This window comes from Perca flavescens, chromosome 17 (genome assembly GCF_004354835.1).
Source record: "Perca flavescens isolate YP-PL-M2 chromosome 17, PFLA_1.0, whole genome shotgun sequence".
Taxonomy (NCBI): domain Eukaryota; kingdom Metazoa; phylum Chordata; class Actinopteri; order Perciformes; family Percidae; genus Perca; species Perca flavescens.
Genome location: NC_041347.1, coordinates 15,787,052 through 15,811,135, shown reverse-complemented (window position 1 = coordinate 15,811,135; position 24,084 = coordinate 15,787,052). Strand labels below are relative to the sequence as shown.

General features: G+C 37.6%; 1 protein-coding gene and 1 long non-coding RNA gene across 6 annotated transcripts in view; one reads left to right on the top strand and one right to left on the bottom strand.

Moving 5' to 3' along the window:
• eys (eyes shut homolog) overlaps positions 1 to 24,084 on the bottom strand; it is a 174,358-nt gene that overhangs the window by 45,717 nt on the left and 104,557 nt on the right. For all 5 annotated transcript variants that reach the window (XM_028603256.1, XM_028603257.1, XM_028603259.1 and 2 more), the window contains 9 exons: positions 23,774 to 23,898; positions 22,478 to 22,602; positions 21,743 to 21,956; positions 16,426 to 16,616; positions 16,171 to 16,256; positions 13,342 to 13,489; positions 13,032 to 13,144; positions 12,321 to 12,580; positions 6,714 to 6,890 (listed from right to left, as the gene is read on the bottom strand). In XM_028603256.1, the coding sequence (XP_028459057.1) occupies positions 6,714 to 6,890; positions 12,321 to 12,580; positions 13,032 to 13,144; positions 13,342 to 13,489; positions 16,171 to 16,256; positions 16,426 to 16,616; positions 21,743 to 21,956; positions 22,478 to 22,602; positions 23,774 to 23,898 (1,439 nt within the window). The remainder of the gene's footprint in view (positions 1 to 6,713; positions 6,891 to 12,320; positions 12,581 to 13,031; positions 13,145 to 13,341; positions 13,490 to 16,170; positions 16,257 to 16,425; positions 16,617 to 21,742; positions 21,957 to 22,477; positions 22,603 to 23,773; positions 23,899 to 24,084) is intronic.
• Positions 579 to 2,899, top strand: LOC114571941 (uncharacterized). The gene is made up of 3 exons (XR_003694717.1): positions 579 to 627; positions 1,409 to 1,503; positions 2,103 to 2,899. It is a non-coding gene; the product is annotated as an uncharacterized LOC114571941 (long non-coding RNA).

Sequence of the window (24,084 nt, the reverse complement as noted above, 5' to 3'; positions counted from 1 at the left end):
AGAAATACATAGTGCATTACATACATGTGTGTTTATTATTACAGATCTGAAATGCTGTTTGCTATTCATGTCCACTGCATGCAAAGGGATATGAAAATTGGGAACAACTTGCAGTGATTGAACACAATTTCTTTGGTGTATTTCAAAGTTTATAAATGCAAAGTCTTTCATATGAAGTGCATTGCTTTTGACAAGTGTAAAGGTATCCCCAGTCAAGAATTGAAAAGCATCCAGGGGGGCAAATTATGACTGAGAAATATAAACCTCAGTTCCCTACAGCTGCATTCTTTTTGTTCATGTAATGTGCTGCTTTTCCAAAAAATCTCAAAACAAGCATTAATTCAAGTATGGGGTAGCGTACACTGTAAAAACGGATTTTGGAGGGTAGTAATGTTGAAATTTTACTGCAAATATATTAGTCAGTAAGCAAATATACAATAATGGGTAAATTCTACCTACATTACATATTTATAACAGTAACATTTGCAGCCTAAACAAATATAATAAAATCTACCCCAAAATGATAAGTCTGCAGTTCAAAGTGCACATGCGTCAGTGCTGGTTCTTGGCCAAGATCTATCGTTTCACTGGCGGGACACTGGAGTCAAGCTGTTTGGTTTAGCTAAGGTAAGATTCCTTTTTAACAGGTTGCTGTGTGTAATAAACTTATTTAATGGTTGGTTTAGAGTTTATATTTGGCTTGCTTCTCTAGGCTGTTAACAAGTTACTCATTAAAAGTTAGCGAGCTACCGAGTGCCAGCTAGCTAGCTAATGCCAGAGTTGAAAGGCTAACGTTAGCTTCTAATGTTACTAAAACGTAGCAATGTGGAGATTGTTGTAAGAGATGTTAGTTACGTTACTTCAAACTAGCTAACGTTACCTGTCGTGGCATTTGACAGTGTCACAATGTAACGTTATTGCTTTCACGGCTGAACCATGTAGGCTCTAAATGTAAGCTAACTGTTAGCTAATATTACAGGTAATGTCACCTAACGTTAGCTAGGTAGCCGGATAGATACAGTGAGGTTACCTAATAGTATTGATAAGCCCCGACATTACATGCTTTTGAGAAAATATATTTTAGGCCAACCTTAGCTACATAAAGTTTGGCTTACTCAGCTTTCATCTTACCAGTTTGTTATTTAATATACAATACAATTGAGATAGGGGTGGATAAAAAAGGGTGAACTCAACTGTGAGGGCAGTGCAACAACCGGTCAGTCTCTGTTACACGCACACTAACTACAATATACACTGTAAATGAGGTGTAGGTGTGTGTGTGTGTATATATGTGTGTGTGTGTGTATATATATATATATATATATATATATATATATATTTTTTTTTCCACTAATAAGTGTAAAGAATTTGTAGAAATAAGTTAATCACTAAATACATCTATTCACAGTCCCAATGTGTTGAGAGAGAAAAAGGGATGCAGTTGTTTGTCGCCTCATTGAGTACCATGGGGAACATCAAGAAGATCTCATCCAAGATTGCTAGGTATGTTATTAAATGATCGATCAATTCAAGGTATCACATGGTTACACATAGGGTTGGCCTGATACAATTGTTTAATTTCCGATGACACACACACACACACACACACACACACACACACACACACACACACACACATATATATATATATATATATATATATATATATATATATATATATATATATATATATATATATACTTGGATAGCCACCATTATGGGACAGACATGCCACCCCTTTTAATGTCAGTTTAGTTTGTAATGAGGCAGGAGGTCTATCCACAATTAAAATCATAATGTAACTTGGTTATATTAATAATGCAGGTTTTTAAACCAACATACGTTATGCAAACTTTCTCACATTACTGCTAATCAGTTACTAAAATAGGGTTTTAAAAACATTTGAGGTGAGAAATAGGCAATAAAGTCACAGTTTTAATTTGTCACTGAATTGTATTGAAGTGCTGATTATTAAAAACAAACTCTACTTGGGTTGATTTGGCTTAACCAAGAAAACATTATCAATAAATGTATTGGGATAGTATCTTGTTATTGTCCTTAACTTAAAAGTGCATATTTTTGTTTCTTTTTTTAACATGGAGGATGAAAAGGAGGACAACATGGACTAAACCATGAAGGTGCTTGTGATCCATAATCCTGCAGCCAAGGAGCATACAGCAGATGTGTTGATTGCGATGGAGGGAAAGAAAGTGCTGAACGTGTGTGGAAACCAAACCAAGGCATGTGTGCTTTTGATGGGATTGATCTACGCTCTCAAAATTGAGTATTCCAAGAAGCTTGAGTATACTTAAAGTTTTTCAGAAACTCTTTTGGTGCTTGACAGAGCAAAGCTGCTCAAGAAGGTCCAGAGCCTCAAAAGTAAGCTAATGATGAACTGTTTGTCACCGTATTCAGGCACAGACTGTTTCCTGGGAACTTAATGTTGGTGCTGAAGAATGCTCACTGTACAATGCAATCAGACAATTTCATCTCCCAAAGAGCAGTGTCACATTGAAATTCACTACATTCACATGCATATCATCTCATGGATCAATGTTATTCAAAAGATACATATTGGTTGAGCAAGGACTGAACTCAGTGTGTTTCTGACTGGTACTAGGCTGTCAATTCATTTAACCAAAGGGACACGGTGTTGAGATGTGGAAAATGCTGTTTTTTGTTCAGGCACAGACTGACTGGTTATCTTCAACAATCCCATAAGGCTTTGCAAATGTAAGATGTTCATGTTTGGTATAACGAACAAACTGGAATCCACATATGGAGGGTTTAAGAAACTTGTTTCAGTTGAATATGCAGAGTGGAGAGGGTTCTTTTGTACCTCCTCCTTTCCTTATTTTTTTGAACATTTCATTAATTAAAAGAAATTGACATGATCAAATATCTCCTGTGTCTGACAATAATTTTTTTAAAGTAAAGTTTACCTTCCCTGAATAAGTAATGATTAATTACTCATATTGTTCAATTATTAATAACAATTATTAAGTATTAAGTGCTTACAATCAAGAGGTAATGTTACTTACTTTTTATAAGTAATCAGTTGTGTAATGTATTGAGAAATATTAGGTAGACTTTACCTAATTTCTTTTAGTGTATCATAGCTGTTAAATGTAGATATGCTTCACTCAAAACATGTGGTGAAATCTACCCAAACAGACAAATTGCAAATTGTTACCTCACATTTATTGAGTAGATTCTATAGGTTGCTTTTTACAGTGTACAAAAAGCTTTTGCTTTGCAATTAGTCTGCTGCTCTGTTCTCAAACCTATAATTTTCCAAGGGTCTGCAAAACTTTCCAAAACTCAAACCACTGAATTTAACAACACATGATTACCAGGCTAGTGCACACACAAACACACACACACGCATGCATGGACGCACGGACGCACGCACGCACACACGGAGATTCCTCGAATTTATAGATAACTGAAAACTCTAACATCTACTTATAAACACGTCACGTTGCTCTAATTAAGCACCTATGTCAGACAGGATACTGTATATTTGTCTTAACATTGATAGCACCATCGCCTATGTGTATTTAAGATTTAGCTGACTGACCTTTCAAGTGCGCCAACCTTATAAAAAGCACTAATTTAGAGTTCTATTAGGTTCTGAGAGGTGGCTAATTAATAGCTCGTTAAACACAAAGATTTAAGGCTTTGGTGGAACACTGAGGCACTCGGCAGCCATCATGGGAGGCCAATGTCAGCTCAAACAGAGAAAAGTCAAGCTTTTATTACTCTAAGGAGCTAACTGTTCAATCTAGAAAGAATAGTTCTCAACTGTTATTGAAAATATATTTAATGAATTAAAAGGACTTCTTTGTAATTGCATAGAGTGTCACTAGCATCACATTTTGGGTTTTTGACAGGGCAATGGACCTTACTGCTCCCCACTGAACGTTATTGGGCCAGAATCTCCACATTTTGATCAAAGGAGATGAACCCTGTGGTATATTGTAATGTTAATTAGGTCTATAAATGAAGGGTTCATTTGCAAAAACTGATATCTCTGCTTTTATTTATTTTAATAATAAATCATGTTTTTTATTGTGCACTCAAAGGGAAACCAATCAAACTGGTGCTGGTTTATTCATTTTAAGAATGCCTTTTTATGTTTTTGCAAATGATCATCTCTTCAAATGTAAATGAGAGGCCACAGACCTGTAGACAATGTCACAGATAAGGGGTTGATCTAGGTTACACCAGCAAGATAAATGTTGTGATGTCTGTTCACGGTTTGTGTGGAATAAATCACCTGTGATCACCATACAATGCATGGTGGTTACAGTTCTGTTGGACTTGCACCCAACTTGCTGTGGTGTCACCTGGGAACGATCAAGGTGGCTGCAGTTTTTAGAGCGAGGAGCTACAATTCCGGTCCACTGAGACACACAGTTGGATGTTTTTTGGAGTCATTAGGGGACCCGCATTGCCAGGCATTCATGTAGTGGCTTCACCTCTATGCTGGCTGGTACTTAATATATGCATAAATACTATGAACAGATGCATAATACAGTACACACAAAGCTGGATAAATGGAACAAAGTTCTCATGGCTCAGCTTTCTCAAGCCCTAAAAAACTACCGACTCCTCTCCTCCCAAAACAATGCTCTATTGTTAAGAGGGTCTGTCTGAGTGGTTGTCAGGGCTACCTATCCAGATCTCCTTCTGTAACAAAAGAGTGTGTATGTGTGTGTGTGCAGGTGTGGGAGAACAAAAGAGCTGGCAGGAAGTAGATGTACAATGTAGAGCTCACGGTTAAAGGGTCAGCCCAATCCTCGCTCCCCATGTGACCGACCAGCTCTTGCCTTCTTATGAGGATTTCTTTGTACGCTTTTAGGTTACAGCTCAGATCATCAGCAGCGAAGCAACAAAACAGACGGTTCGCAGCTCGCAGCTGTCCACAAAAGACAAGGCTATTTGTTGTCCTTCACCGGAGCACAGTGAACTTCCCTTCTCTCACATGACAATTGGTTGTGGTTCCTTGCCTTTCTCCTGTAGCCTTGGAAAACAGTACTCATCTTTGTGTCCCACAATTCACTGCAGCAGCAATACATAACTTGTGGTGCTGGTATCCCCTGGTGACTTCTTTCACTCCAGTGATTTTTATTATTAATATTTGTGATTGATAACTACATGTGTTTTATAAAAGAAAATTGATAACACCACAGGCAGTTGCTCCACTCTTTTCTCATCCTTGTGTACTTGCCCTCTACATTGTGAACATGCTATTGAACTTGAATCAATTTAGATTTCATTCAGTGTTTTCTTGCTGTGTTTTTCTCCTGCCTTTTCTATGGCGCCATAACTGTTACTAAGTACCCTGCTCCCTAGCACTCAGAAACAGCATCATATTTTCAATATAATCACAGGCTGAAGAACAAAGCACAGGCTGATTTTGTGTCATTTCTGCATTATTAGTGATCCAAAAAAAGAAGAGGTCGAGCGCAATAATAATAGTAATAACAAGAAGGACAGTAACAAGAGGGGAAGTATTTCAGTCAAGAAAATACCCATTATTTATAACAATTCTAGACAGCATAATGCTGTGTAGACTAGCCCTTTTCTTCTGAGGGGCTAACATCACAACATAAATCATATTTGGTTTCTGTGACTAAATTCTCACTGTAGCTGCACTGGAAACATATCTTAATGTGCCATTATGGGATCTGTTTGCCCAGTTTGTTGAATAACGTCAAATATTATATATAGTTATTATTAGAGATGTGCTTGTTTTCTTGCCAAATGTTGGATGAGAACTTTGACACTTCTTTTGTGTCTGCACAATAAATACGAAGCTACAGCCAACAGTTGATTAGCTTAGCTTAGCATAAAAACGCAGGTGCAGTTACTTTGTGTCTTGTGTGGCTGTCAGGCAAATCCAGGAAGTCACTGCACCTGGCTGAAAAAATACTTCAGCCCTGTTAAACCACAATGTGTTGTCTTCTTACTTGTTTTGTGTGTAGACTGAACGAATGAGAAATAAGATGTTAATTAGTGAGCTTTAGAGGTGCTGGTAGGTGGATTATGTTACCTAAGGGCAGAAGAAAGCAAATAAGTGTATTTCCCAAAATGTTGAACTATCCCTTTAAATAAATTAAAGGAGTAGCTTTCTTGATGAACTTTAGTGGCTGATATTGGATCACAGAGGATTTCCAGTTTGTCAATTTTTACACTAATACCTGAATAATGTCTTATTAAATGTACAAATCAGATTTTGTCAATAAGTTGCATAATTGTAATATTGCCAGCTAAGATTCCTTTTTACTTTATAAATATTTTGTAGATATGTACTCCACAGAAATTAGATTAGTCTAGTCTGGACTTGTAAATTAAAAAAAACATGCAACAGCTTTTACAGTATAACCTACTGTGTTTCTGAAGTATGGAAAATACAGATTAATATTAACATGTATCCCTCATACGCGGCACAGCTACATACGGAAGCCCTGAAAGTTTTTCCGGGCATCGTCGGCCAAAACCTAAGTTTAAGTGTACGAGTTAAACTTTGGTTTTGACCATGAATAGTATCTCCTACGTACTTTTTAAAGCACTAGGATAAGATGGTTTTAATTGTCGGCTATTGAGATAGCTGTAAGAAAAATGGACATGTTAATACATATGTTCATATTTTCCAACATCTATCTAAGTGCTTTTAAATATTTGCAATAACATGAGACAGTACTCACTATAGAGGATGGTGCCCTGCGTAGATCTTGTTTTTACTGTCAAATAGAGAATAACAGTGGTGTCCTTGACAGTAGCAGGGAGATTATTACTGGCACCAGAAGACTGGAGAAGGGATGAAAGGGGCTGCAGCTCCAAATACGATGTGCCATCAAATGAGGGGATATATACTGTGGTCTCTAGAAAGAAAAAATAAATACAAATTGATTAAAAGCATTTAAATGGTATGAGAAAAGTGAGTATAATCCTAATACTCCTTAGAAAACACATTTGTACTTGAAAATATAACCCAATTACGCTTGTATCTGAATGAATAATGACATATATAGTAAAAGCAATGCCCTACAGTACTTTTGTTAGTCAACAGAACAGCAAGAATTGGCTGGTGTGTGCCTTCGCAGCACTGATAGTTTGCCTGTGAGCAGAGTCAGCAGGGCCCTGTCAGGACTATGTGCTAGTGTGTTATTTCCCACTGGATGAAAAAAGGGTATGACTTTAAGGAGAGGTGGAGGAAGTACCCGCTCAGGTCATCAACTCCACAAGCCAGTGATTATCTGCTGGCCTTTACACAAAGGACACTGTACACCTGGTGGATAGCTTGCTGTTCAGGTGCATGACAGTCGATTCAAAATAGGCCACCCCGGCCTTAGCTCAGGGAATTCTACCATAAGAGTCCAGCTCTCAAGGAAAAGTACAGTTTATCCTCAGTTGAGAAACTCATAATATACAGTATGTGTATGGTTAAAAAAAACAGTTTATTGTATTGTAAAAGAAAGATGAATATCCTCTCATGACTCTTGTTTACTTTTCTTAGTTGTTTTTTTTGTTGGATCAATGTATTTTTTTTTAAAGCAGACCTGTGAATGAAAAAGCAATATAAAAAAATACTGAGAAATGTGATAAAGAGTTTAAATGATTGGCTTAACAGTGGCAATGGCAGAGAGGAACAGATGTCCAATCAGTGTCAATGTTTACTCAAGTAGAGTGGTTTTTGATGTTAACACGTATACATTTCACAACTCCGTGTATACAGGAGGTTCTTATACTCTGATTATGTGAAATCAGGTTAATTCTAATATGAAATGGGCAACTAAGACATTTTAAAACCTTTCTGTATTTTTTGTAATTTGTCATATCATGTTGCTTTAAGATTAAGAATAAATCAATGCACACTTTAGTAATAATTTTTATCCCATGTATTGTAACCTAAAATTTATTGTCAAAGAAGAGAGGACGAGGTAGCTGCTGCTCTTTAATGTAATTTACTGTTGGACTGCTTGATCTACAGTATGACTCAGACACTACTGGTGGACAGTGAGCGTCCGTCATTCATAATAGCTTATCCTAAAAATGGCTTGCTAGAAAAGGAGCCAAGTTATATAATAAGTGAAAATATCAGCAAGGAGTTGACAATAAGGACTCGTCAGTGGCCTGGGGGCTACTAAGCCACAGACTTGGTCCAGTTTAATGATCAGTCACCAGACCGACACCCAAGAAGAGTTTCTAGTTGGACCATTTCTCAAATGATCATAATCCTGTTATCTTTGCCTGTGGGCTCTGACACTTTCTGACTCTTGCTATTCTCCCGACCAATCAGAGTGGATGACTTTTCAGAGTTACACAAAGAGTTAAGTGGAGCAGACATGAAAGCCAATACTTGAAATTGCAAAGAGAAAATGAAAACTGTATTTCTTTTGTTGTGGAAGGAGCCGTTTCCTTGGACTGAAAATAATGAATCAATCCTGTAATGTTTGTTGGCAATTTCTGAGTAAGGCAGATTGAGCTGGCTCATTTTTAAAAGGCACCAGCAATTACAGCAAACACACACTAGATGCCCACAAAAAGAGCTGGCAGCACCTAAGCAGTGTGTTGGCAAAGCAGGAAGCCGACAACCCCTCATCAGGTCCCATTAATGTCAAACACAAAAACAGAAAACTCTACCACCCTAAAAACTTATTTGTCTGAATGCTTTAAAACAACATTTACAGGACTCTTTCTGGTCCTGATTTATGAAAACATTACCTGCAATTTATATCTTTTTTTATAATTAGATCATTTTTAAATAACACAATGAATAGTATCAGAGTCAATTAACCTCATGTATTGCAGTTGAATATTGTTATAAAATGTATTTACATAGTAAAAAAAGAGTATGAGTAATTAGTGGGGTTAGATGAGATTGAAGAAGGTAAAGGCAAACTATTAAAAAGAGAATTTAGAAGCAACTAATTTGACAAAACCAGGTTTTGTAGTTTACACCAAAATATAACAAAATGAAAAAAAAAGAGTTCACATTCTTATTAGGATTGATGTCATGGTTAGGGGAAAGTTGCTGAAACGACATAAATGGGACAAAACTGTTCTCAACTTTCATTTTATTATTCCTTTGGCCTACATCACAGCTTCAAATATACGAGAAGTAAGGACATAAGGTAATGAGCCGTAAAAGGAGGTCATGATCAATACAGACCAAGTCTGAATAATTTCCTGCCTCACTGGTTTCCTCTTTTTTGCTTAGTTCCATACCTTGTAGCCATTTACACCATAATTAATTTTTGTGATCACTTGGATTTCAATTGAATGCTCACATACTTGACAGAATGTCTTTGGCAAGGTCTATGACCCACTGCGTCTTTTTTGGAGAGATAATTTATCATAGCTCAAAACTCTGACATGCCTACATGAACTGGCTTTATCTTGACAAAACCTGTCTTATGGTTGGCTACTTGATCATGATCAAATACTCACTCAACCACCTGGCACTGGCCTGGATTACGGTACACCCCACCAGAGGGGCAGCCCCATGGTCCAAACACAAGAGAGTGAGACTCGCAGATTACACACGTCAAGCTTCTTATTTACAGGCCGCACATAACATACCAACTAAATCTGACTGAGAAGCAAGTCTGAAAGCTGCTTTGGATTTACAGTCTCCATGTGATATGAAGAAGAAAAACTATATAATTTTAGTGATTTAACCGATTTGGTGATATCGTAGATGTGTGTAGACATTTTGCGTGTAACACTGTCTGAGAAAGGCTTGTAAATCAGTTCCAGTAATACATTTGACAGTATGACACCTGACATTTAAGCTACAAGGCTTTGCTGTGTATGCAAATGTTATTGCCAATCCCTGTTGTAGTATCACATATTCAGTTAGTAGGAAAAAAAAAACTCACTGTATGCTTAGTACCAAACTGAAAACAGACACAGTTAGCGACTAGCTGGTGAACATAGTGGAGTATTTAGCAGCTAAAAAAAACACATGAGTTTCCTCATGAGTTGGTAAAGACAAAAAAATAAAAATAAAAACAGAGCTAAAAGAGAGTTAAGTTGGAGACGACTCTAAACAAATGATAATGTCAGCATTTTATCAAAGACACAAAAAGGTCCACATCATTAATCACTGGGTAGGATGACACATCTATAATTCAATTATTCTTTTCTTATGTCTATTCTTAATTCAAAAAGGTGTGAAGACAAGGCTGTCACCAAGCAAAGTCGCTGTAGCAATACACTTTCACAGACTTTGTCAGCATGTAAACAGCCTCTGGACTCCGTCTGCCTGCTATCAGAACTAGTGTTGCAAAGCACATCGCTGGATGAGTGTTCATATGAGATTGCACTCTGTTAACCTGAGAGACTGAACTGCTTTTGAGGCAGAGAAAATCCTCAAACTCAGCAGAAATTACTCTAAAAGGGCAGTGCTAGTATTTAAAGGAAAAGTTTATGAATGTGACAAGTTGAGGGATAAGCAGGAACCTACTTTATGACAGGGAAAAGGCTGGGTGAAAGTCATTTTTATGATTGATTTTTACAAAATTGTGAGAATGTAGAACATAGGATTCATTTTATAGGTATGGTGGTGAGAATTTACTGCATATATTGTATTAGTATGCATTATAACATCACACAGTCAGGGTATTATGCACCTTTGGCGTATCAGGGTTAATTTCCAATGAGTAAGGTTAGCCTTAAGCTCACACATTGTCACACAGGCAATATGTCAATGCAAAGAGTTTATGTGCTGTGATTATGTTTTGTGGCACACTATAATTACCTGAGAGGTACAATGGTGAGGAAAAAAAAGAATGAATACATGAGTGAATGAATGACTCATATTCCTTTTTCTCTACTGGCTGCTAAGAAGTTGGCCAAAGCTTATTTAATAATTGGCTTAGCAAAGCAGAATCTCTGTCATGTAAGCAGCACGTAGATGTCTCCCACGGGAAAAACAAATGAGAGTGAAGTCCTAAAAATAGCACCATTTTGTTACAGTGCCTGAAGAGACAAATAACATTTCACTAGATTACTTAAACACCTGTAAATTAGCATTTTTAGAACACATGGCAGAGTTGTCAAATAATGGTGTAAGATGCACACAGGCTGCTTAAACCATGTCAATGGCTGTTAAAATTAGCTTTGAGCAACTTTCTGTCAGATTTCCGTGTATTCTACAAGATTATGCTATTAGCCTATATCACGTTCAGAGGTTGTAAAGGTGAAGATCAATCTGGATTTCATTGCTGAAACTCTCTGAAATGCTAATAAGTATTTGCTTCGCTTACCATATTCCCAAGGCTAAAAATGTACAGCACATATGGTATATGGTGCCTATCGTTCTCAAAAGATCCTTCATTAAAACCCATGACTGACAGCATTGTGAGTGCAATGCTCTATGAGTTGCAGAGAAAGAGAAAAGCTTTACGTTCCTAGTTAAATGCTGAACTACGATTGGTCAATCACTGTTTGGGGGAGGGCATTAGCAAACATAATTACATGTACCTAAATCCTCCTACATAGCGAGACAGGTTGGAGACAGGTAAAACACATGCCCATATACTGTAGTTAGCAGTAGTAGTAACATATCTAATCTATATTAGTAGTACCATGTTGGATAATTAGTCATATAGCCAGAGTGCAGAGGTGAGTGAACATGGCCATCATAACATCTAAAATATATATCAGTTGTGAGCAGCTTGGCTTGTCTTATCAAGCACACAAACAATTATTTACATTGTTAGTGTTACTGCTGTTGTCACTGACAGATAATGACCACAACAGCAAAATATACAAGAGGATGTTTTCTACACTGTCTGTACATATCATCCATGACTAGAGAAGTAGCTACATCATAAGTGCACTGAGAAGAAATCTGTAAAGGAAATTCTCCTTAGTATGTGTGTCTAGTACTGTGGTCTCCTTAGTATAAGTGTCGGAGCGGTTGGTACAAAATAAATATTTTTGGTGGGGACAGGGGTTAGAGCTTTAGCTGAATGTTGAGCAAGTGCTGCAAGGTCGTGTTCTCATTCTCAATGAGCGTTGGAGGTGAACATGGACACAGCGATGGTTCAAGCTGCTTATAGGGATCTTTCATTTCATTAATCATATCCTGAATAATTCACATCGCTCAAAATTCTTAATGCAGCTCACTCTATTCTCCCTCATAGTGAAACCTATTAGCCAAAGAGGCTCAGCATATATTAACCAACATAATTTGTTGGCTGGCTCTTCATGATACCACTATGGAGGTCACAGTACAGTAGGTTTTAAGTTTTTCACTGCCTGTGTATGTGTGTTTATATATATATTAAACTGTCCAAGCCTACCTTTCTCACAAAAAGTTCCAGTAAAATGAAGCGGGCAGTGACAGGAAGGCAGAGCTCCACCAGACAGCTGTAGCCAATGACATGTTCCTCCGTTGTGGCAAAGATCGGCACGGCAAACTTGAGGTCCATGCAGAGGAGGTTTTGGTGTTTGTGTGGGAGCTGCCATTGTTGTTGTTGTGTTCACAGTGTCAGGGGGGGTTGACTGAGTTGTCAAATTGGAAGAACTTGTTGTGGAGGCTTCTATAGCATACAAAGTATCTCTGTAAAATTGGGCAAAAGTTTTAGTCATTTAAGTGGGCAAAAGTCCAATTTAACATTAGAATGGTTTGCTTTTAAGGCTAAACATATGAACTAAATTCCTGTGCAGCTAATTTTACACATTCAATAAGGGGGAATGTAAAGTGCAGTCATTTACCAAGTAGACAGATTTTTAACTACAATCCCAGGCAGAGAGGAAAACTCAAGTGTTATTTATCACAATAAGTGCATCAAATAGAGCAAAATGTGACTACTGGTGATTATGTTATACTTTATTATCCAAGCATCAAAATATTAACAAACAAGTGTGTTAATGTGTTGTGTGTTAATGTGATTTTTCTTGTGTAAACCCAGGAAAACTATAAAACATGTTTTGCTAATAAAAAACAACAAATACTGGGTAAAAATGAAATCAAAAGAAGAGATCACGATGAAGTCACTGATTTACTTTACCTGCATCGGTCTATGTTCCTGCCGGCGATAGCATCAGATGTGTAAAAGCTCCTGACTTTATTAATTTGAATTATTTCAATGCAGCCAGTATAGTTGTGGAAAGGTTTCGCTCTCTAAGGGAAAAAACAACATTTTATTTAGACAATTGATTGTTTTAGCAGTCCTATCCTATCTTTTACAGTTTTTTATTAAGATGCAATTTTAACGATATATATTCCATGTATGCAACATTCATGTAACTTTAAAGCATGTATGTCTAAGAGCATTAAGATTTCAGCAGGTAAACTACTCAGGACTTCTACAGTCTTACCTGATTGGATAGATATTGTTGCGGCAGACCACCTGTGAAGACGTGGTTTGTCCTTTGTATGTGTCCCAACCAGTAATGACTTGCCGTACTTTTGATTTTCTCATGACCAGAAAGAGTTAGCTCTGCCTCACACGGGGTCAGGTGTTGTCTATAAAAGAGTATGAACACTTCATGTCAAATGTACAGCAAGCACAGGTACACTAGTTGTTGTAGTTCTCTTAAATGTTTTCAACATGCAGTTTGGTGGAGAAGAGGTTGGTTGTACAAGGGGTCTTCAGTTAATATTTTTACATAATCACAAATCATATCCCAAAAAAATCTATTTCTACAAGTTAAAAAGGAAGGAACTTATGTTGCCTTGATGAGAAAAGAAATGTTTTTGTCAACTTCCTCTTGCAGATAACATGGAATTTCAAAATCTTTTTTATATAACAGTGGTCTGAGAGTGAAAAATTAAATGCTGAGATTTAAAAACTGTGTGTAATTGTTTTGTTTACTCACATACATTCATTGATCATAATCCTTTTCTGAGGTGTGACTGCTGACCTCCATTTTGTTTTATCTAGGAATCTTATACGCCTTCACACAACTATTTTGGACCCACCCCACAGACATTCATAGATTGCTAAAAACCAATTCTCCACTTTGAAACAACAGGGGAGAGCAGATAATTACCTAAGTGCAGATTCTGAACTAACCATCTGCAGCTTGAGGGTACTCTGGCCACGGATGCACAGTCTCCTCTCTAGTGTCTCCTGATACCCCTTGTTCCCTGAGAGGAAGTTAGGAGGTCCACGAAGCAATCTAGTCTGATTTGTTAAGCCTGTACTTTGCAGGCTGTTGCATATGCCGGCTAAACACTCGGGGCACTAACTCCGAGCTGCAAAAGTCCTTCCTCTAGAGCCAGCGTGGAGAAGCGGTTAATTTAGAAGCAGTCTGCCAGAGCGGCCTGGCCAGCAGCCAGAGGGCACTGTGCTCACTGTCCTTGAGAAGTCAGCCCCACTGGGTTTCTATTTAACATATTGAAAAGCGTCTTTGACGGGAAGATATATTAAAAGTCTATAATGAGTAAGGCTGTGACGTTGAGGATGGCCACGGTGTTGTAGCTCTGGGTCAAATCAGACAAAGATGGACGGACTCGGCCATCAGACAATTACAAAGAATTTGCTTTGTGACACCAGGAACCATTTTTCCATACTCCCAACCCTCTAGTTATGACAGCTCTCTTTCTTGCAATGTCTCCAAGGGGTTGGTACGGAACATTATGATTGATTCATAGTGCTGTTGTATTTTTATTGCAGAAAAAAAAAAAACAGGGGTGGGGCATTGCAGCCCCTTAAACCTGATAGGCCTTTCTAGCTGCACTTGCATATTTAGGGCAGTGCAGCTTTCTGCCATAAAGCATGAGGCAACCTTCCCACTCAGCTTTGTTTCCACAGGAGATCATTTGCTCACCTTTGGCACAGTATGTTCATAATCACCTTCAGTAGCTTACAGTATTAGCTGCACCTTGTCTCTAATGTAAATGGACTGTTCTTATATATAGCGCTTTTCTAGTCTCGACAACATAGTACAGGAACCATTCACCAACTTTCATACACTGTGGCCGAGGCTGCCGTACAAGGTGCAACCTGCTCATCAGATAATCATTCACACTCCGATGCGCAGCGGGGTTCAGTGTCTTGCCCAAGGACACTTCGACATGGGACTGCAGGGTCAAGGATCGAACCACCAACCTTCTGATTGGCAGGCAACTGCTCTACCACTGAGCCACGGCCACGTACCTGTGCTCATCTATTTTAAAATTTCATCTTCAGAAAAACTTCATAGATTTACTTCTCATTCTCTTAATCTCAGTCTTTTAGATCAATCTAATAAAACAGAAGAGTGTTTAAAAAATATTAACTCTGACCGAACAGAACTTAAAAAAAAAAAAAAAGATGAAATGGCCTCTTTGCAACACTGAATTAAATCTCTATACACTCCCCTCAAAAGCAAAGTAAAATGATTTGATATGAGTTAATCATTAGCCACATTGTTTCAGCTTCCAGCTCATACATAATAAACTTTGTCTTGAAACTGAACCACACTCTTCCTCATGTCAGAATATAATGGAGAGGGCTGGCAGCAAGATTGCACGTGCTTCGGAACAATATAACTAAAGGGGCCACAGCCTCACTTTAAATCATTTAAACATTGATTTTGTGCTAGGCTCTTGCTTGTTAATCTTTTCGTAATGAAAAACTGCAAATGAAGACTTTAGAACAGCCAATAAAACATGGTCAGTGATCACTAATGCATTTTAATAGGCACATTCTGACGTTTGCTTTAGTTCTTTAAAATGTAAGCCCATTTGCTCATTCGTAATAACATCTAAATTCGCAGGCTGGTGATTCCTGCCAATTATGTATCTTCCCCCGGTATTAGTTACAGCCTTTCTCTGAAGAAAATGTCTGCCACACTTGAAATGAGTGGATAACTAGGGATATCTAATACCACCTGAGGTGCTAACACTATTTGAACACAACTTGTATATTACTAAGACCTTCTGTAAGTAGCTTATCGTGAATGTGCCTCTTTTTTTCTCTATAGAAAATATGTTCTTGCCTGAAGCAGATACATAACACACTGCATCTGGGTTGATGTGTTTGTTAATACAACTTGTGAATTAAAAGCTGTAAAATGTAACTAACTTACTTCTGATAGAACATGCTTTTTTCTCACATTCCAACAGCATAACTTTTTCTATAAACTGAATATTAATTGACCACAACACAGAATCTTCACACCTAGATTCAAAAGGTTAATTGAATATAACAAAGAACATACCTGATATTAACAATGTGAACCTTCCCATCATCAACATGAATTAAAGTATTGATCCGTGTAACCTCTTCGTTACAGAAAAAGACATACTGAAACAGAGTGTAAAGAGATTTTTTTCATGTTACTGCTCTATGAACTGTATAAATTGACAGTGTGATAGCAGTCTTTCATGGGCAAATATAAGGAAATTTGATGTTGTGACTACAAAACTGAACAATATCCATGCCTAATAACTACAGTATATAACTTGAGTTTTACCTGCAAGATTCCATCCAGGATGAAGAGTTTCAAAAAAAAGAAATCACCATTAGTGGGTCCTTGGTCCACATAAAGTATAGTTCCCTGGGTCACTTGAGTCTGAAATCTCACAGTGATGTTGTTGAATGCGCTGAGTTCAATTCCCTCAAACTCCAGGTATGAATTCCCAAAGTACTGAACATAGCTTGCAACTGGGAAATAAAAAAATATATAGAAAGCTGAAATGGGGGGAAAGTGTAAACAAAAGCAAGACACAGTGCAGTTTATGCATCTAACTGTCAATTCTGCTGAGATTCGCTATTGATCCCTGTAAAAGGGAATTCAACTTTTCACTTGCTTCCTCCACAGGGAGGTCACTGCACAGGGTGAGATACAGAACATCAACTAATGACACTCTTGAATGAAGTCTGGCTAAGGACACCTCAGCAGGAAAGATGCTTGTTGCCATCGGGGCTCGAATATGGACTTTTTGGTTTAGTTATTCTGTTGTTGCACACACTACTGCATGTTGCTGCAATAGATTCAAGAGGTTTATTGTCATACGCACAGTAAAGAAAACTTACACCATGCAATGAAAAGCTTGCTTTGCCAGTCTTCCTTACACAACGAATACAAAAGGAGAATAATACAATAAAGCTAAAACAAACAATAAAAAAGTTGTTTCCATCAAATAACCTTGGCAACATGGATGGAATACATCAGCACAGTGCAGGAATTTAGTGTGGGAAGGAAAAAAGTAGTTATTATTTTTGAAAGCAGAAAAAAGGCTTTCAGGGCTCGGATAACATCACCGTTTTTTTCTCTTTTGCTCACTGTACAGGCATACAGTAAATAGTCTTATTTGCCAAAAAGCTGTGAAGCATGCAAATGGCACTATATTAGGCGAGAGAGGAGTCTTGGCTGAAATGAGCGTATTCATACAAGTTTATTACATGCCTCATTTTATAGTGGAATAACTTGGCTTTTATCATCCATGAGAATGGGCAATTATGGGATATTTCAGTAAAAGTTCCACTGCCCGCCAGCTTATTGGGGGTAGTGACGCAGACAAACTTAAAAGACTGCAATTGGAGGCAAGCATTAGAGGTGCTCATGCTCAATATATTTCTCATTTGAAGGAAGTGGTGCAATTTGTTGCAGAAAAGTCAAACCAGAGAGCCTGTTAAAATTAAAAGCATTCCTCGATGCACCTGTCTCATGCTCTGTCTGTTCTTGTCTGAAAAATAAAATCGTTACACTAGAGAAATCACTAAAGCTCCTTTAAAGTTGTTGCCATGATTAATCGGGCAGCCGCGAATAAGACCTTTATCAATATTTGTTACGCGTCCAGTCCCAATAGGCTACACCCCCTTTGATCTGACAGTGGGCCCCTCAGGGCATTTAGCAAACAAGCTAACCTAAATACCCACACTTTCTCCAAAGAGCAATATGACCAATACCCTACGGGAAATCCTCTGACAAAAAAAAAAGAAGACAATTATTGGGAGCAGACCTACTGTGATCTGTGAATTAATGAGGATAAATGCACACAGCAACAACGCTGGGCTGTCTACTGCTTCACTCCTGACAATGGGGTTTGCCAATGCTGATGATGGAAAATTACCCCTCAGAGACAAAGCTATTCATTAATTTTAAAGCCTTGTTTAGTCTGATGTAGTCTTTGATGCAGTCTGAGGCTGCTGCCAGGAGGCAGTATCACACCTCATTAGAAGTTAGCTTCAATCTCTCCTCTAAAGGTCTCTTGTTTTTACCGCTACCGTAGATTCTCATACCAGAATGTCTCATCCACGTCTCAAGTAACTAGTCGGGCTAAATCATACTCCAGCGCTAGGTCTGGCAACGTGAGACTGGTGCAATCTAAATGAACAAATCTGTGTACAATTTAAACAGTATCCTAATTTCTTTTCACTTTTACAATCAGTATTTTCTTTACTGCTTTAAGAGAAAAAAAGGGCTAACATAATGCTGACCAAGGAGTTTGTCACTACTGCACTCTGTTCAAAAACTTTTCTAGTTTCAATGGGGGACAAAAGTCATCACAGTGAGAATATTCCTTGATATAAATCTTTCGGATCAGATTTAATTAGGACCGGTCTTAATACATGTCCATGAAAGAGGTGAGAAAATTGATATTCGTCTTATTTAATGTAACTTAGAAAGGTGGAGCACAATGTTGCAGCACAGACTGTATGCACAAGATATTCCACTAGAAAAATATATTTGGAGAAATGTGAACTTATGAAGATAGACTTTGGGCGGTGAGATTTAATTGATACAGACTCAATGTCCCATTTATTTAAAAAAAGGCAGGACGTAAGCCCCGTTTCATCCCTGATTTATGGGGTAAGGTAATAGACTGACTGATTGAACTTGTCACAGGACAGAGATAAAATACTGCTGAGGACCATTCTTGGACACTTGCAATTTCAGAGCCCTGAGGGAAGCCAAAAGGTCATTCTGTACTGTACCTACAAAACTGGCAAAAAATGTCTTTTATTCAAGATATGTGATGTAAGAAGATTTAGTTGAATATTATTATACTGCTGACATACACAGAGGAATAAAATCCTAAATATAATATGGCTTTTTTCTAATCATATCTTTTTTGTCTGGTTTTAAAAATAACTGATTAAATGACTCCAACACACTGCACTGACAGTTACTGTACAGGAGTACAGAGGCCATAAGCTGCAGCTGAAGTGACAAATTTAGACACTGCTTTTTCCATCTCGAGGAGCATTTTTCTCATGAATATTCATAACTGTGCACATCATGCGGACGCCATCATGACTCACTAGCAAAGTTGTGTCCCTGAATATATCAAAATGGTTATAGGCAAACTAATCAGGCCCTGCCAACTCAATGATAAACAAACATGCTAACACAAATTAGTGCCTCACAGAACAAATGCATGCATGTTAAACTGAAGGTTACAAAGGTGGCTGCCCCAAGACAGGTGCTGCATGCTTGAAAGGACCCTCTGGCTAACCTCTTACTCATCAAGTTGATTTTGAGAAGCTTAAGTAATTTCATTTCTGCTACACGTGGCAGCAACAGATAACAGCTTCACCTGTACTGTGGTGATCACTCACAGGAAAGTCAACCAAATCGTGGCTTAGCTGCAGTAAGCCTCCCTCCACCAGCAGTGTCCTCTCTAGATTCCCATCAGCTCTCATATTGTACAGCTTAAATATTGTGGACCTCAACATTGAAAGTATAGTGATGACAAAAAAAACAACGGAAGACAATCATCTCAATCTGTGGAATAAGGTTTCTTTTTTGTAGCTACTAGTTTTGGTGAACTGAACCGAATACATTTTTTACATCAAAATTTCATTTTTATTAGATGTTCTTTAGTTGTTAAGATAAAATAGTGTCCTGTCAGTATACCATATTAACTAGCCCCCCTATGTTTAAATTCCCATTGACTTGGTATTTTTCAAAGGTTGTGGAGCAGTCTTAGGTTTAAAGGAGCACTGTCTGAGTCTATTTCAAGCAGCACCAGGGGCACTGCATGTGTTTAGATTGTGACCTAGTTAGATAAACTCGTGAGTTTCTGGGTCCTCTTACTTTAAAACTTATTTACTTTGATTATGCACGTATATGTAAAAGAGTGAAGAGATGTTTTGGTGTGTAGATGCTTGGGTATGTTTTTCTTTCTTGTGTCTATATTTAACCCTCTCCAAACCAATGCAATATGCACTGGAAGAGAGCTGGATCAGCTGCAGCGGGGCGGACTCCATTATGTTTGGCCCACAGTGATTTTCAGAGTGTCTCACTGAATTGTTTCAAGCTCGTCTGTGTTCAATAGGTCTGTTTTACAGCTCTGTGAACACTTTCAAAGGTAGACAGACCTCATCTGTCAAGGAGTAACAATCTGCCCAGTACTCCGAATTCCTCCTCTCACATAGATGACTGAATCCAATACCAATAACATAGAACATATTGTGTCCTGTGTCTTTATTTTAGTGTTAAAGGATATAGAGCCAAATACTGATTGGACTTATCACTCTTTCAAATTCTTGTTCTCAAATAGAAATAGAAAATGCACTTTAGTCGCCAATACAATTTTTTTTCAATTTTCTTTCACCACAGCTGCACAAACTACAGCAATCACTTAATCAGACCCAATATGTCATTGCCTGCTCTGTTCCAAAGGCTCTAAAATCACATTTGGAGAACCAACACAGTGGGAGTCTCCTCTTATTCGAAACTGGCAAACCTTGTGCAGCAAAACAGTATAGTGGGAAGGACAAGGGAAGGATAGCTTTGTAATTTGTAAAAAAAAAAATATTTTATATATATATATATATATCTCCCTGGACCACCTTCAGTACAAATTGATTGGTGTAATGGCTTATCAGTTTAAAAAAATTAGTGTCACTTTCTTGCACACATAATGTGAATAGAAGCAATAGGATACTGTAGTAATGAGAGCTTCATTGAATGACTTAATTGAGAAACATTTAAGTTGATACACTGCCATATTCAGAACAATTCCATAAACCTTGAGTCAGTTTTACAGTATATAAATCTCATTCATAATCATATTGATCTAAAGTTTTTCCTCATACAAGAAACTTATCAAAAGTATGTAGAAACATCCTAAACAGTTCAAAAACGAGAAACTAATTTGAACTGATGCAAAATTGAAACTTCTTAAATGTATGTACTGCTGCATACTGTAAATGCGTAAATGTGGTGGAAGAAGTATTTAGATTGTTTACTTAAAGAGATGTTTTACTGATTTAAATCCAGCTCTGTGTAATCTTAGTGCCATATGACGCAAAACGACATCAAACCGCACAACAACCAGCGGATTGTGGCAGATCTCTGTGGTTTCGCTCTGCGGAGAGCAGCGCCAAGAAGGGAAGCCACACATCGTTCATCCACACACAATGTCCACACCAAGATGACACAGAGCTGGTTTAAAGTTGGGAAAATATTCCTTTAAGTAAACAGTGTAAAAATACTCCATTATAAATAAAAGTCCTGCATTCAAAACCATCTTACCGATATTTAATCTAATCAAATCAACAGTGGTATAAATATAGTATCATAAGTAAAACAGTGTTATTAGTATGATGTAAAAATGTGTAAGCAGCATTTTACTGCTGACGTTGGATAAGGTGGAGCTACTGGTAGGTTATCTACTTTAGATTCAAGTAGTTAGTTATAGGTTTTTTTTTAAACTTAAAATCCCAATCCCAATAAAAAGTAACTTGTGATTATAGCTTTTGTAGTGGAGTTAAAGTATAAAGTAGCATTAAATATAATATTAAATATACCCAACATGCATGCACAGTGTGCTGTGTACCTGTGGATTGCTCAGCTGTCGATGTCGTGTTGAGTGTTGGCGTTGGCACCCTGGTTGTGGAGCCGCGAGTGGTGTTCTTGACTACAGTCGCCAAGGGAACAGCATCCGTAACAGGAGGCAGGCAGCTGACCTTGTTGATGCCATCTACACAAGAAAATGCTTCTGGACATGGATTCAACAGGCAATCATCATAGTTGCGCTCACAGTTCCTCCCCTGTGTATGGAAAATAAACAGCATTCAGATGTGTCCTCTGCAATGCTAAATGGGATATAAAGTTTACGGCTTGAATAATTAAGTTAGCATTAAGTAGGGAACTTAAGATTATGTAACAAATACAAGGCTTAAAAAAAACTACTGTAGAACCCATTTGATGCAAGATAGTATCTGACTTCTGACATCTCAAATTCAGATTATTTTCATTTTAACGTGCAACATTAAGATAAAAAATCTGTTGTATTTTTTCCTAAGAAACATAAAGTAGTAGTAGTTGTAGTAAAAGAAAAGTCAAGTCCTGCTATCTGTGTGAGAAAGGCATTTGATTTACCTGCTTTAAAAAGGGAATACATCAATTATGTTTGGACTATAAACAACAAAGAAAAAGGGTATGACACATTTTAACAGTTCAATAGGTCAGTGCCAAAAAAGGACTCAATAGTTGAGGGTGCAAGAGGGTAAAGGGTAATAAAAAAAAAAGTAAACAGACGGAAGATGGGGAATAAGGTGGGGAGCCTCACCACAAATCCAGGACAACAGAAACAGGTGTAGCCATAGCCTGGATCATTCTGAATGCATATCCCCTGGTTGCAGGGCTGTGGAAGGCACTCATTAATGTCATCCTCACAGTGAAGGCCTGTCCAACCTGCCAGGAACAAAAGCCCACAGAGTGCTGTGGTGAGCCCAGGCTCTCCCACTTCCACCCTCTGAAGTGAATATCAATCAGACTCTCCTACATTGATTTGCTTATTTTTAGGTTCACACACATACAAAGACAAGAAAAGGCTTTCACTAAAGAGTAAGATGCCACATGCATTTTAATGAGCAGGGTCTAACATTGTTTTGTCTTTTTTTAGTACAGTATGACTACAGATTTCTCCCTGGAGGAGAGCGGATGACTTTTGAATGAAGCACAGAAGCTATGTAGGCAATATGGTTACCTTCAGTGGTGGAATGCAACTAAGTATAATTACTCAAGCACTGTACTTAAGTACAAATTTAAACTACTTGTACTGTACTTGAGTCTTTTCTTTTTCTGCCACTTTCTACTTCTACTCCACTATATTTCAGAGGGAAATATTACTTTTTACTTCACTACTTTAATCTGACAGCTTTAATTAGTAGTTACTTTACAAATTAAGATTTTTGCACACAAAACACATGTAGTTTATAAAATACAATAATACAGTTTTATTATACATTACAATTAAACTACCCTACTAACGATATAACGGCCAACAAGTACAGCTGAAATGAAGTGTTTTAACGCTTTTTTGACGCTTTTGAAGCTTTTTTGGACACTTTTAATGCTTTCTTTGATGCTTTGACAATGTTTTGTCGCTTTCAATGCTTTTTTCAAGATTTTTCTGCATCAAGTACTTTTACTTTTAATACTTAGTACATTTTCCTGATGATACTTACATACTTTTACTTAAGTAACACTTTCAAAGCAGCACTTTTACTTGTAACAGAGTATTTTTTTCAGTGTGGTATTAGTACTTTTACTTAGGTAAAGGATCTGAATATTTCCTCCACCACTGGTTACCTTAAGTGACACTTTATGTTACCCCTTTTCAATCCAATATGGGCATTCTGTAAGTATTAACATGGTTTACATACGGTAAACTGTACTCTCACACATATTAGGCACAGTGAAGTGTTCCTATTCACAAATGTCTGCCATGACATTGTCTTAGTAATCTTATTCATGAGGCACAAAGGTTTCCTGTAACAGGTCTTATTAAAGGAAAAAAACTACTTTGGTTGCCTCTTTTCAAAGTAAATTGAGAAACTCACAGGACGTCTGAGTGACTCACCTGACCTGCAGTGGCAGACGTAGCTATTAATAAGATCTTGGCAAATGGCACCATTGTGGCAGGGAGCTGAGCAACATTCGTTAACATCCACTTCACAGAAATCCCCCATGAAACCTGGTGGACAGCTGAGAAAACGTATCATATTTTAAATCTGTGAGACTGTCTTGCAGTACTGTCACTTCCTTCTAGTCGCTCTGACACACTGCATCTGTAAGAACTGCTTGCTGTCATTTATCAGAACAACTTTTTCCAGTCAGTTGTTGCATTGGATTTTAGAGTTTATTATTTAAAACAGTCGTCTGGAATCTTGA